Source organism: Biomphalaria glabrata, chromosome 7 (assembly GCF_947242115.1).
Source record: "Biomphalaria glabrata chromosome 7, xgBioGlab47.1, whole genome shotgun sequence".
Classification (NCBI taxonomy): Eukaryota; Metazoa; Mollusca; class Gastropoda; family Planorbidae; genus Biomphalaria; species Biomphalaria glabrata.
Genome location: NC_074717.1, coordinates 27,408,964 through 27,422,376, shown reverse-complemented (window position 1 = coordinate 27,422,376; position 13,413 = coordinate 27,408,964). Strand labels below are relative to the sequence as shown.

The 13,413-nt window shown below is 39.1% G+C and overlaps 1 protein-coding gene across 2 annotated transcripts in view; it reads left to right on the top strand.

The window, feature by feature from the left end:
* The window catches only part of LOC106052037 (protein spire homolog 1-like), a 96,478-nt gene that overhangs the window by 10,891 nt on the left and 72,174 nt on the right, over positions 1-13,413 (top strand). For both annotated transcript variants that reach the window (XM_056034471.1, XM_013207280.2), the window contains exon 2: positions 7,592-7,698. In XM_056034471.1, coding sequence (XP_055890446.1) covers positions 7,592-7,698 — 107 coding nt within the window. The remainder of the gene's footprint in view (positions 1-7,591; positions 7,699-13,413) is intronic.

The following is a 13,413-nucleotide window of genomic DNA, read 5'->3' as shown; positions in this document are numbered from 1 at the left end:
CCATTGATCTCAATACCATAGATTTAGAGTCTGAAGGAGAATGTGCATGAAATCTCAAGTAGCCTTGACAAGAAGAAGCTGATTACTCACTTCCTTCAATACACTAGTTCTGTACTGCACGCCTTTCTATTTGGCCATTTTTGTTTGGTCTCACCTTTGCTCATTCTTATCCCACAGGTTGTAAAACGATTAGTTTGTCAACATTGTGTTTTGTGAACAGAGGTACTTGTAAATCGATGTAACACATGGCGTGCGTGGTAACACGTTTTTTCGTGCCAACTTGCATGCCAACTTGGAGAGCTTTGATGGCGTAATAATCTATTTACTTTATTCTTATTTGCTTGATGACCGCTTAACGTAACGCGTTATTATTCGTCTCACCTAAGAGCATAGATTTCTCAAGAGGGTTTAGCTACGGTATTTGCCTTCTCTAAGCCAGTGTTTCCCAAACTATATTCAGCAGAACCCTGGTGTTCCGGGAAGCCTGAATGGGTGTTCCACAAACTACTAAAATAATTAATTAGTAGGTCAGCGCGTGAATTAATCTCTCTAAACACAAATAAGCGAAGTGTTCCGCTTGATACTCAGAACGAAGCGTTCAGTTTAGGAGAAAGTTTGGGAAAGGCTGCTCTAGGCTGACATACAAGGATTTCGGGGATCAGAACAGGTATCCAGAGGAGTTCACTGGTATGCTCATCCCTCCTCTCTCTCTGGTAGATACAGTGATGGTTTCACATTGTTCTAAGAGGCGACGTTTAATCCTACCGGCCATCGTTAGAAAGAGCAGCCCATAATATTTAATGACTTCAATTCAGTTATGTTTTAAAAAAGTATGTTGAGTGCACTGCTTGCATTTGTTTCATCTCAGTTCTGGTAAATGGATTGCATGGTCTGTGGTGACGTAAAGCTGCATAGAGGACTCGCACGATACATTTTAAATATAGTAATCTGCTTTTTTTTTCCATTCCTGAATCAGGGGGCAGCCTTAGCATCATGTGCGGAGCCCTTAGTTCTCAACTGTGGGATCTTCACATCACCAAAATGTTGTATTCTCCAATAATATATCCTTCTAATTTTCGTCCAAAGTTAGGTTGCTAGCAAGCTGCTTATAATTGGTCTGATTAAATAGGTTTTACATTAACTACCTTTTTACTTATTAAATAAAAACACACACAACTTGTGGGAGGTGGGGGCTCACATTGCTTGAGATGTCACTTCATCTTGTACGTTTCTTACGTATATATGTGTTTATGTTATGTGTCTTCAAAGAAAAAAACAAACCGAACCAACACTATCCCGACAACAACGTTGTGCCTAAACTCTATGGATTAGTTCCCCTTTATACCCTCTGTAAATGTCTATTGTCTAGCTCTGTGACACCTTGAAATAAGGAATTGAAAGAAACAAGGAATGTCTCTTCTATTTTCTATCAGATATCTATAGCGGCCTCAGTTGGGGACAAAAAGACGTTGTTTTGTTTTTTTTTCACGTCCGTTTGTCACACTTCGTTCTGAAAACAAACAAATACTTAAAAAAAAAGACACCTCCTTTATACATCTCAAAGAGCGATTTATTTGCTATAAATAACTAATGAATGTTAGATTTGAAGAAAAAAAAAAGCATCCCCCCTCTTTTTTTTTTTTTAAATCCCTTCCGAGGAATATCCTGGGTATGCGTAGGTATACATCTACTAGACTTTATAATGCCTTTATTCAACGCATATTGTCATGAAACATTCTGGGGGAACCAACCTGGGCGCGAATCTCGAAAACGGCTCTAACGAGTTTTCTAGAAATTTGACAGTTGATATATATCATCGGGAAAAGAATTACGCGCTCTTTGACAACACTGGGAAAACTCTAGTTTAACAGTTATAATTTTTCATAGTATAAAAATAAATAAATTTAACTTTGGCTAGTGAACTATACATTTTTTTACCTTGAACGAATTACAGATGTAGGCATTATTTGTTGAAGAATTTAATACGTAAATGTTTTGGAAAATATAGCTCATCCTCTTCTTCTAAGTCTAGATCTTAAAGCCTATCATTAGAATAGTATAAAGTGTAGTAGATTTATACATATATTTAACCAGGGGTGGGGGCGATATGATGAAACCTAATGAAAAGCAAAAATGTAAAAGAGAAGAGATTATGAAATAAATTTAACAATGTCAAGGACGCCAACTTTTGCCAACTAAAAAATAAAAACTGACTGTGTGCTGCAGGCGTATTATAAGGCCAACAACCGAACTGTTTTCTTTGATTCTCCTGAACACTTTTGGCTAAGTGTCATCAGTCCGATCCTTGATATCTTCCATCTTTTTTTTTGTTTCTCTTTCTGTGTTTCTTTCAGTAGGTCCTGTGTTTGTTTTTGTAAAGCTACGACTGTCTCGTACATTATTATTGGGACGTTTAGTAGGACATCGGTTGAAAGTAAGCTAAGATGTCTCGTCACTTACGTATTACCTGGGCTAAAAGTCACAATCACACGTGAACAGCCAACACTATGGAGTCTAGTTCCAGCTTCGTTTCTCTATCCCTCATTTAAATGAATAATTGATTTATTGATGAATAATAGGTGAATAATCGATTACATTTCTTCATTGCCAAGTGGGTCTATCACAGAATTAAATGAACACATATATGGATGACTTCCTGCTGTGACTGCTCGGTCTAGCTAGGTAGTAAGCGGTTCAGCTTCATAAAACTAGAAAGAAATTATGATAGTCTATCATTCAAGTATTCATTAGTATTCTAAGTGCTTACTCATGTTGTTATTGGCACATGGTACATATCTATTTATTTTTTTTTGACACGGTCACTTGGGTTCGACTGTTATCGCAGGTTTTTTTTTTTCATGCATTTCTCGACCAGTTCCTGTAGTATTGGGATCAATTCCCTTAGGCGAAATCATACTTGAAAGAAAAAAAAACTTTCCCAATTTTCAGTAACTTTCGAGAAAAAAAAATGCGTATGCTGATGAATGTTATAACCCTACAGTAAGTCGTTGAATAATGCTCGCTTTGTCTAATTGCTTACAATTTTTAACCTCTTGCAAATTTTCCATTCCTCCATACAATATGTGCCAATCCATGTCAACAATGTGCAGATCTTATGATATGTCATAGAACCCATTCCACTCTGTATAAACAAACATTGTAGGGAAAATGTTTCAACGTGAAATCAAGTAAGAGAAGAAATAGAAGATCAGTCCCAGTACCCGCCAAGCCAATCTGTAACTTGGACCTAGTCGAGGAGCTATAAGGATTGTCAAGTTTGAAGACATAATAAGGTCAAGCACTCAGATCAATTCTGGGCTGTTTGTGAGACAAAGAAATAAATGTAAGATAGTCATTTACTAGTATTACAAAAATCATTCATCCTTGTATACTGTGATAGTAAAATACATCAAATACGAAATACATATGTATCTACTGAAAACAACAACAACAAAAAAAAAACTTTTGTAAAAGAAAATTTGTTTATTCTCATCAACTGAAATTATAAAGTTATTTTGGAGCTATCTGATCTGTGGCATTTTACAACTTAAAAACACTGTTCAATAGTGTCGACCCTGGGAAGGTACTGGGCTTTGTCCTGGAGGTGGGGTTGTCTACGAAGATTTCACTTGTGAAATTGTGAACATATAATATTTAGAAAAGATTTTTACCAAGTTATTAAAATTTTACTAATTTTACTATTTTAACTATCGATAGACCTTGCTTTTAATGATTTAACTGTACGGACTTTAGCCCTTGTGATATAAAGGGAGAGTAATTCTTGAAGGACTACGGGCACGACATCGATTTTTTTTTACATTTTTTGTTTACTGTTATTGACCTTTTGGCGATTATCCCCTTAGTAATAATAAAAAAACTGCAAGGAATCTTTTAACTCCAACGTATCTGTCTTTGACTCTAGCCTTTCTGTGACAACCACAATAACCCATTCTAGTAATTATAGTGTTTTTTTTTTTCATCCTAATCCTAGACTACTGATTGGTTCAAACTGTTCAGCACGTGACACAATTCCAAGCGCGCGTGCTGAGACGTTAGTTTGGTGACGTTCCTTGTTCCACTTGGACGAGTAGAAATCTAAATTGAAATCTAAGGCAGCAGCTGTGGGTGACGCAATCTGCGCATCCAAACACTGAAATGATTGGACACTGTTGGCCAGAGAGACCCGATTGGTTTCTCACACTTTGCGTCAGCTTGTTTCAGGCGTCATCTTGACCCCAAGCCAGTTTGAACACCCTCCTGTCGTGTAGCTTCTCCTTTTTGTTTCACGCATCATGAAAAGATAAAAAAAAGTGTTCGAGTGAGGTTCAAAACAAAAGGAGCGTGACAATAGAGGGGATCACTTCGGGGATTCCCGCTGTCTTAGTGAAAAACAAAAGCGCTATACTCCTATAGAATCTGTCACTGGACTGGCAATGTAGAAACAGTCTCTTGTTTTACGACAATAACAGAGAGTTGACATGTTTTTCTTTTCCAAACTATTTTTTTTGTGTAACTAAATTTAACCATCTAAGATGGAATAAACTTTATAATCGTAATAATAGGCCTACTTCAAAGAAACTGCTCTCTTTACCAAGAGGCCCGTACAAGACACTGGCCCCAAAACACCCCAATAGAAAGAAAACTATATGGAGAGCTCCCTGATTTGGAAACCACTGTGCAGTTCATCTCATATATTGGTCTAGTCATCTGAACGCTCCAACATAACAATGAGAACGAAGAAGAAAAGAAATAATTGCGGCATTTAATATTATATATCCATTAATAAACAATTGTTAACATAAGTATACATTGTTTTTACTTGTTTTTTCGGCGTATTGTTTGGTTGGCTCTGTTTCAAAGTCGAATTTATTCATGTCTGAAACATATTTCTGATTTACAAATCTAAAAATTAACTTTTGCTGGAGTGTCTGTGAAAACATTAGAGTCCAACCAATCTGAACAGGATTCTACTCAGTTCCCATGGACACAGCCTGTCCTTAAAAAGTGTTTTGCAAGTCATTCAATCCGTGTGGTTGATATGATGTAATGTACATACCTACAAAACATGTCACAGTGACAGATGTGAGAAATAAACTCTGAAATAGGTGATCTCTTGGATGTCAGTCTATTCCTCTGGGAAGTCGCTTGTTTCGAATGAATAGCTCTTTTGTCAATATATACATTGCAATTGACCCACCCCGACCCGTCGTCTTTTAGACATAGATCCAGTAAATATCTTCATTCGTACGTATTCTGAAGCCCACACAGGATCCGATCACACCCGTAGAGCCGGCACTTGTCCGTAATTCACACGCTAATAATAGTTCCAAGACTTAATCACTATATCTATAAATAGCCCACTCTGTGTTTGTGGTGCTGTGGGAACTGAGTGTTGACATATCTCCGTGCTTTAGTCCCTCTCCTTTCAATGCTGCCAGCGCCTCTTCTTCCTTGATCCATTTTTTGATCTTGTTATTCACTTTTGTCGTGAAGTGATCTTCCCCCCTCAAATTAACACCTTCTCTTTCATGCAGCTGAGATTTGTTTCACTTTGAGCTTCTACATCTCGACAGACAGGTGTTTTGTTGTCGGCCACCAGATACACTATTTAGTTGTCCTCATTGGGAATGTTTGAAAGAACTGGCAAGTGGCCGCTTGTAAGTCCACGCATTCATCAAGGTGTCGAGAATCTGTAACTAGGCCACAATCTTGAATGGAGAACAAAATACTGTATGCTGAAAATGTTGTCCCTGGCCTATCAAAGCTGTACTAGAGTTGTAGATAACGCCGTGTCCTGTAACTTTGTTCTTTCTTCAAATCGCGGCCTCGTTTCTTCACATTTCTCGCCACACACACACACAAGTTTAAGTTTTCAATACATTAATTTGAATCCATACGTCTCTCTTTTTTTTCCCGCCTATTTTCTGTACAACGTATTAGTTATAAAATCTTGGTGTTTTTTTTTTGTTTAAGTTAAGATCAGTGACGCTCAACTTAATTTGACCTACGGGCCATTACCGACACTATAGTCGCGAGCCACATGGCGAAAAGGTACAAAGACTAAACGAAATTGACCTGAATTTTTTTTTTTATATTAGAACCCTGTGGATCTAGTATTTACATGACATAATGGGATATTGGAATGATTTGTTTGTAACATCTGAACTGGCTTCTCTACTCACCCACTCATAGTGCCGTTTATATATATATATATAAACAGCCACACTTTCTTTGTAGAACAAATGTATGTTGGCTTATTATCATGTTTCATTTTTCATTGTAGATTCTGCATTCAGAGTACATATTTCATATTAAACCTTTCATTTCATGTTAAAGGTTATGATACCAATTCATCAAATAAAAAGGAAAGGTCCTAATGTAAAATTTTATGCACGCATTTTGTTAGGACCGATCTGGCCCGCAGGCCGTGTTTTGGGCATCACTGACTCAGTTGCTATGGTACTATTCATGGAGAGACGGAATGAACATTTCATCTGCCCCAAACACGCTGGACGTGCTCTATAAATAGACACAACGTCAAGCTCCAGTGTTTTCCCGCCATATCCAGGTTTTGAATGAGTTTCGGGCATTTCCACAAATCTGTTATTCATTGTCAATTGAGTGCATCAAATAAATAAAGTGTATTTATTGTCCATTGAGTGCATCAAATAAATAAAGTGTATTCATTGTCAATTGAGTGCATCAAATAAATAAAGTGTATTCATTGTCAATTGAGTGCATCAAATAAATAAAGTGTATTTATTGTCAATTGATTGCATCAAATAAATAAAGTGTATTTATTGTCCATTGAGTGCATCAAATAAATAAAGTGTATTTATTGTCCATTGAGTGCATCAAATAAATAAAGTGTATTTATTGTCCATTGAGTGCATCAAATAAATAAAGTGTATTTATTGTCCATTGAGTGCATCAAAAAAAAAGTAAATTTCCCCTTTCAGACCTTGTGGTCTATAGGGCAGAAGATGTAAATGTCATCTGTTTATGTGGCCTACTGTTAACGAGGGTGTGATGTGGCCAGCACAACGACCAAAACGCCTTTACTTTTCTCCAACTAATGTCAGGTACCCATTAGAGCTGGGTGGACTCAGAATCGCCCGAAGATCATGAAATTAAAAATCCCTGTCTTTACCAGGATTCGGACCCCGGTACCCGCTTTACCACTCGGCCACCGCTCCTCTCATCAAATAAATAAAATCTGTTATTAAATAAAATGTCGTATTCATTGTCAATTGAGTGCATCAAGTAAATAAAATGTCGTATTCATTGTCCATTGAGTGCATCAATGTCTGTCACTCGACTTGGTTGTCAATCTTAGAGTTCTAATCCTTCTCTCCCCTGCATCGCGCTGTTACGTCACGTTCTATGTTATCTTCTGCCAGTGGAATTGAATGTTTTCTTTATGTGGGTTCTTTTGTTGCTTTGATGTGATTAGAAGGTCAGTAACGCTAATTGAACTAATATTGAAACAATTTGTTTTCTTAATAATTGTGTGGCAGTACCAATATAAACTGAGACTATGATCGTCCAAGTCTAGTTCAATCCTTGTATTCATGTTTATTTTTGGTTTCAGTTCACCATGGGATTCAAACGACATCCTCTAGTCACCGGTTGCACAGCCCCACGTCATCTCATGGATACCGTAAGAGTAGAGGTCACGTGATTGCCACGGAAACCGACGTAAGTAACAAATCTCTGATGTTTTTTCGTTTTTTGTTTTTTTCGCTTTGAAATATTGTATAGGAAGAACTCTTCAGCAGCATTGACACACTTAGGGGCCTAACTTTGAATCTGGTTATTTTCGATTTTTCCTAAAAGAAAATTATATATTTTTTAAAGAGTTTAATTTATTATTTTCTGTTAGATAGATGTTGTCATCTCTATAATTCTGTTGGTTTAGTTCTGGATTTAAGACGTAGACTTCAGGAGGTGTGCAGTATTTCATTTTACTCACTCAGCTCTAGCTGTTTGTCTGGATATAGTTACATATGTACTACTTGGACTGCAAAACTCTTCAGAAACTCCTAGAGATGTAACTTTTGTGTCGAGTTCATTCGAGACGATTGGTCCTAGTCTTATGACTATTGGTCTCGGTTCTGTGAGTCGCGTGACAGTGCAGGTGTGTGGGAGGGGAAAGATCAGAGAGCTGAACAAAATGTTTCTGATGATTTTGTGAGAAACACACACATGCAGTAACTGAGATCTATCGCACAGAGATCAGTTAAGTGAGGCCTCACACACACACTCACACACATCTAATAAAAGAGGCCCCCAGAGTTCAAGATGTTATGAAGATTGTGGTGAATTATAAAGGGTGCTTCTACACGAACTTAATCAGAACTTTTTTGGTTACAACAAATGTACACACAAGGCAGTCCCTGTTTGTATTTCTTTCTGTATATCTAGCTAGCTAGCTAGCTAGCTACCTGCTATCTATCTATCTATCTATGTGGTGAAATAGTTGCTATTTGTTTATGTTTGTGTAACGTCGTGAGAATGTGTTCACAACATTGATTTAGTGTGCTACAGTCCAAGTCTCTTTCGTCAGTTCATGTGTCGTTCTAGTTTAATAAAGCCTTGTTTTAGGTTACTCTTCCGTGTTCCTTTATTTCTTATTACAATTTATTAAACTAGAAATTTTCAATTTCATGGATCTATGTGCCTCACGTATCTTTTTTGGATTTTCGTTCAACACTATTCTCAGTCTGTAAGTAAAAGTAGTAATACAAATGGAACGTCTATTTAGGCCAAAAGAGCTGGACATAGAGCCTAGCTCGCCATCGGCTGCCGAGAAGTGGCTGCACTGGCTCAGAACATTTGAGAATTTCATCTCCTCAGTCTCTCATTGCGAGATTGACAAAAAGAAATTACTAGAAAACTACGTTTCTTCGAGCGTATTTCAGTACATAAGTGAGTGTACCACGTTCGAAGAATCAATCAAAGTTCTACAAAATGTCTACGTGAAGCCTAAAAGCGAAATTTTTGCACGGCACATGATAACTCTTTGTCGACAAGAGAACGGACAAACCGTTGACTCCTTCCTACTTAAGCTTAAAAGTATGGCCAAAGACTGTGACTTCAAAGCTGTCACCGCTGAAGAACACAGAGATATCTTCGTAAGAGACGCCTTCATTACTGGACTGGCTTCAAACAGCATAAGGCTGCGACTCTTAGAGAAATCTACTCTAACTCTACAGTGCGCCTATGAAGAGGCAAGACAACTTGAATATGCCCATAACCATGCCATGGCGTATAACATCTGCTCTGAAACTCCCTGTGGAGCTAGCGCCCACGAGGAGAGCCTTTCTCCAATGACAAAAGTAGAACACGAGGTGAGTGCGGCGACTAGTAAAAGATGTTTCTTTTGTGGAAACAGCCCACATCAACGCTTTAGATGTCCGGCCCGTGACGCTACATGCAACTTGTGCGGTAAGAGGGGCCATTTCCAGAAAGTCTGTAAATCGACCAGACAGACACTCAAATCTACAACCTCAGCCATAGTGAAAGCAGATGATGACACGTCTCGGACTACAACCGTTGGATCTTCCTGGGCATCGACACCAGCGTCCGGTCTTACTAAATCTACTATTTCAATACTCGTCAATGGAGTACCATTGAAGGCTCTCGTAGATACGGGGAGCAGTGAAAGCTATATATCTTCTTCAATTGCTAAAAGGTACAAATGGAAATTAGAAACGTCCAGAAACAGAATCTACATGGCCTCTACACATCTTTCTCGCACTACTCACGGCCATATTTTCGCTAAAATAAAGTACAAAGATGAACAATATGAAAGTGTTAAGCTCTCACTACTAGATGGACTAGTATCTGATGTAATCTTAGGGCTAGATTTCATCAGCCAGCACGAAAAACTGATGATCCCATTTGAAGGAAAACGAAGCACTCTCCAGGTCTGTACGCTGAAAGCTGCACGAGTTGAAGCCCCTCGCCTCTTCGCTAATCTGGCTCCTAACTGCCATCCCATAGCCACTAAATCTAGAAAATATTCTATGCCTGACTCCAAATTCATTCAAACTGAAATCAAGAGACTTCTATCTGACAAAATTATTGAGCCTTCCACGTCCCCGTGGCGAGCCCAGATAATTGTAACAACGAATGAAAGGCACAAAAAGAGAATGGTTATCGACTATAGCCAAACCATCAATCTATTCACTTACCTCGACTCGTATCCCGTGCCAAAAGTGGATGAACTGGTGCAGGAAATATCTAAATACTCAATGTACAGTACATTTGACCTCAAAAGCGCTTACCACCAGATACCTATCAGGGATGATGAGAAGCAGTACACGGCGTTCGAGGCTGGCGGAAAGCTTTATCAGTTTTGCCGCATTCCTTTTGGAGTGACAAACGGAGTCGCCGCATTTCAGAGGACGATCAACGCAATAATTGAGGAGGCAGGGCTACAGGACACGTTCGCTTACGTGGATAACGTTACCATCTGCGGACTTGACTCCATTAGCCACGACCAGAATCTACAGAGATTTCTCAATGCCGCTAAAAAGTACGGTATCACCTTCAACAATGATAAAAGTGCTATTGCGACTAATAAAGTATGCCTCCTAGGCTACGAAATCTCACAAGGGCAATTAAGACCAGACCCCGAAAGATTTCAAGCATTGAGAAACCTACCTCCACCACAAGACATGAAATCACAAAAGCGGGTGATTGGACTACTGTCCTATTATTCTCAATGGATCCCAAATTTCTCCAACAAGATCCATTTATTGGTGAACAACAAAGCCTTTCCTCCCCCTGAACAAGTACAACAAGCTTTTAAACAGCTAAAACACGAACTTGAAAACGCTGCTGTGTCGACGATAGACTACAATCGACCACTAACAGTCGAAACAGATGCCTCTGACATCGCGATTGCCGCCACTCTTAATCAAGACGGCCGTCCTGTCGCCTTCTTTTCAAGAACACTCACTAATAGTGAACGCAGACACTCAGCAGTGGAAAAGGAAGCATACGCTATCGTAGAAGCCCTGAGAAAATGGCAACATTACCTTATCAGTAGACCCTTCACATTGGTTACAGATCAACGCTCAGTGTCTTTTATGTTTGACCAGCAGAACAAGGGCAAGATCAAAAACGAAAAGATTCAAAGATGGCGACTGGAGCTTAGTTGTTTCCAATATGACGTCGTATATCGACCCGGGAAACAAAACGCTGCGGCGGATACCTTTTCAAGGAACCACTTTGCGTCAGCAATGACTGGAGAAGACCTCAAACTGTTACACAACAACCTCTGTCACCCAGGGGTCACGAGACTCCTCCATTTCGTTCGGACTAAGAACTTACCTTTTTCCTGCGAGGACGTCCGCAAAGTGGTAAACCAATGTAAAACTTGCGCTGAACTGAAGCCTAGATTCTTCAAACAGTTTTCAGGCACCCTCATCAAAGCTACCCAACCATTTCAGAGAGTAAGCATTGATTTTAAGGGGCCACTCCCATCTGCTACTCACAATAAATACTTATTAACAATGGTGGATGAGTACTCACGCTTCCCATTTGCCTACCCATGTCCCGATATGTCCTCATCCACTGTCATAAAGTGTTTAAATCAGCTGTTTTCCTTTGTTGGGATGCCAGAGTACGTCCATTCTGACAGAGGTACGTCCTTTATGTCGAGGGAGGTGCAATCCTTTCTGCACGAGAGGGGAATAGCTACAAGTAGAACAACCGCCTTTAATCCTTCAGGCAACGGACAAATTGAACGACTAAACAAAACTCTATGGAACGCTGTTACTTTAGCACTGAAAGACCTCGATCTCCCGATCTCGAGATGGGAGCTTGTCTTGAACCAGGCCCTATACTCGATTAGATCATTACTATCTACGGCAACAAACGAAACTCCACATGAGAGAGTTTTCCGGTTCAACCGGAAATCCTCCTTCGGGATATCTATCCCCACTTGGCTATCTAGCCCAGGTAGAGTGTTGCTGAGAAGAGAGAACCGATCTTCAAAGTATGATCCTCTCACGGAGGAAGTCGAATTGCTGATGTGCAACCCCCAATATGCTGTCGTACGGTTGCCCAGCGGTAAAGAGGAGACGGTCTCTCTAAGACGCTTGGCTCCCACCCCCTCCCCATCCACAACAACAAGTGAACCTTCGTTCTTCCCTCAGGGTGAGGATAATGAATATCCTCCAGAAACTCAAAACACAGAAGTACCAGTCAACACCCCTACGGTGATACAAGAAAGGAAAGAACCCCTGGTAGGCTCTGAGGACCTCCGAGCGCTTCCTCTTGAAAATACCCCACTTGACGCTCAGGAACTCACTAGTGACTCCCAAACTGTAGAACAGGATAGTCAACCCCGTTACAACTTGAGAGAGAGAAGAACCAGACCGAACTATAGAGTCTAGAGTTGTTCCTTTATTGCACTACATATGTTCTACATAAACTGGCATTGTTTATCTCTTGCTACTGATACTAGAGTTTACTTTTCACTCACTTACGTACATGTCTACTTACTACACTATTTGTTAATATTTAAAACAGAAACTAGTAATTGTTTATAAGTCATACAACAGATACTGGTTTTTAGGTTTCTTTGCATCACCATTCACTATTGTTTACAAGAGAAATTAATATTTCGACACTATTTATTGATCTATTGTATTACAGGCACTGGCATTCTCTTTTATTTATGCTATTGGCCTACTATATTACTATACTTGCTATTTTAATTCTAGGCGGGGTGAATGTGGTGAAATAGTTGCTATTTGTTTATGTTTGTGTAACGTCGTGAGAATGTGTTCACAACATTGATTTAGTGTGCTACAGTCCAAGTCTCTTTCGTCAGTTCATGTGTCGTTCTAGTTTAATAAAGCCTTGTTTTAGGTTACTCTTCCGTGTTCCTTTATTTCTTATTACACTAATCTTATCTATCTATCTATCTATCTATCTATCTATCTATCTATCTATCTATCTATCTATCTATCTATCTATCTATCTATCTATCTATCTATCTATCTATCTATCTATCTATCTATCTATCTATCTGTATAACTCTTTGACCGCCCGTCCTTCCGTCTGTTTATCTTGATTGTTGTGCTCTGTTGGACATTGAGCCCGAGCAGTTGCTTGTTTAGTAAATGTAAAAGTTTATCTTGATTGTTGTGCTCTGTTGGACATTGAGCCCGAGCAGTTGCTTGTTTAGTAAATGTAAAAGTTTATCTTGATTGTTGTGCTCTGTTGGACATTGAGCCCGAGCAGTTGCTTGTTTAGTAAATGTAAAAGATTCTTAAGAAGACGTTCTTTATATCATGAATAACAAAGTTTATTCCTCACTCATTGTTTTTGTTGCTTACGCCGAATCTGTATGTGACTTGTTTAATGTCACTTCCTAAAACTGTCGCGTCATCAGTT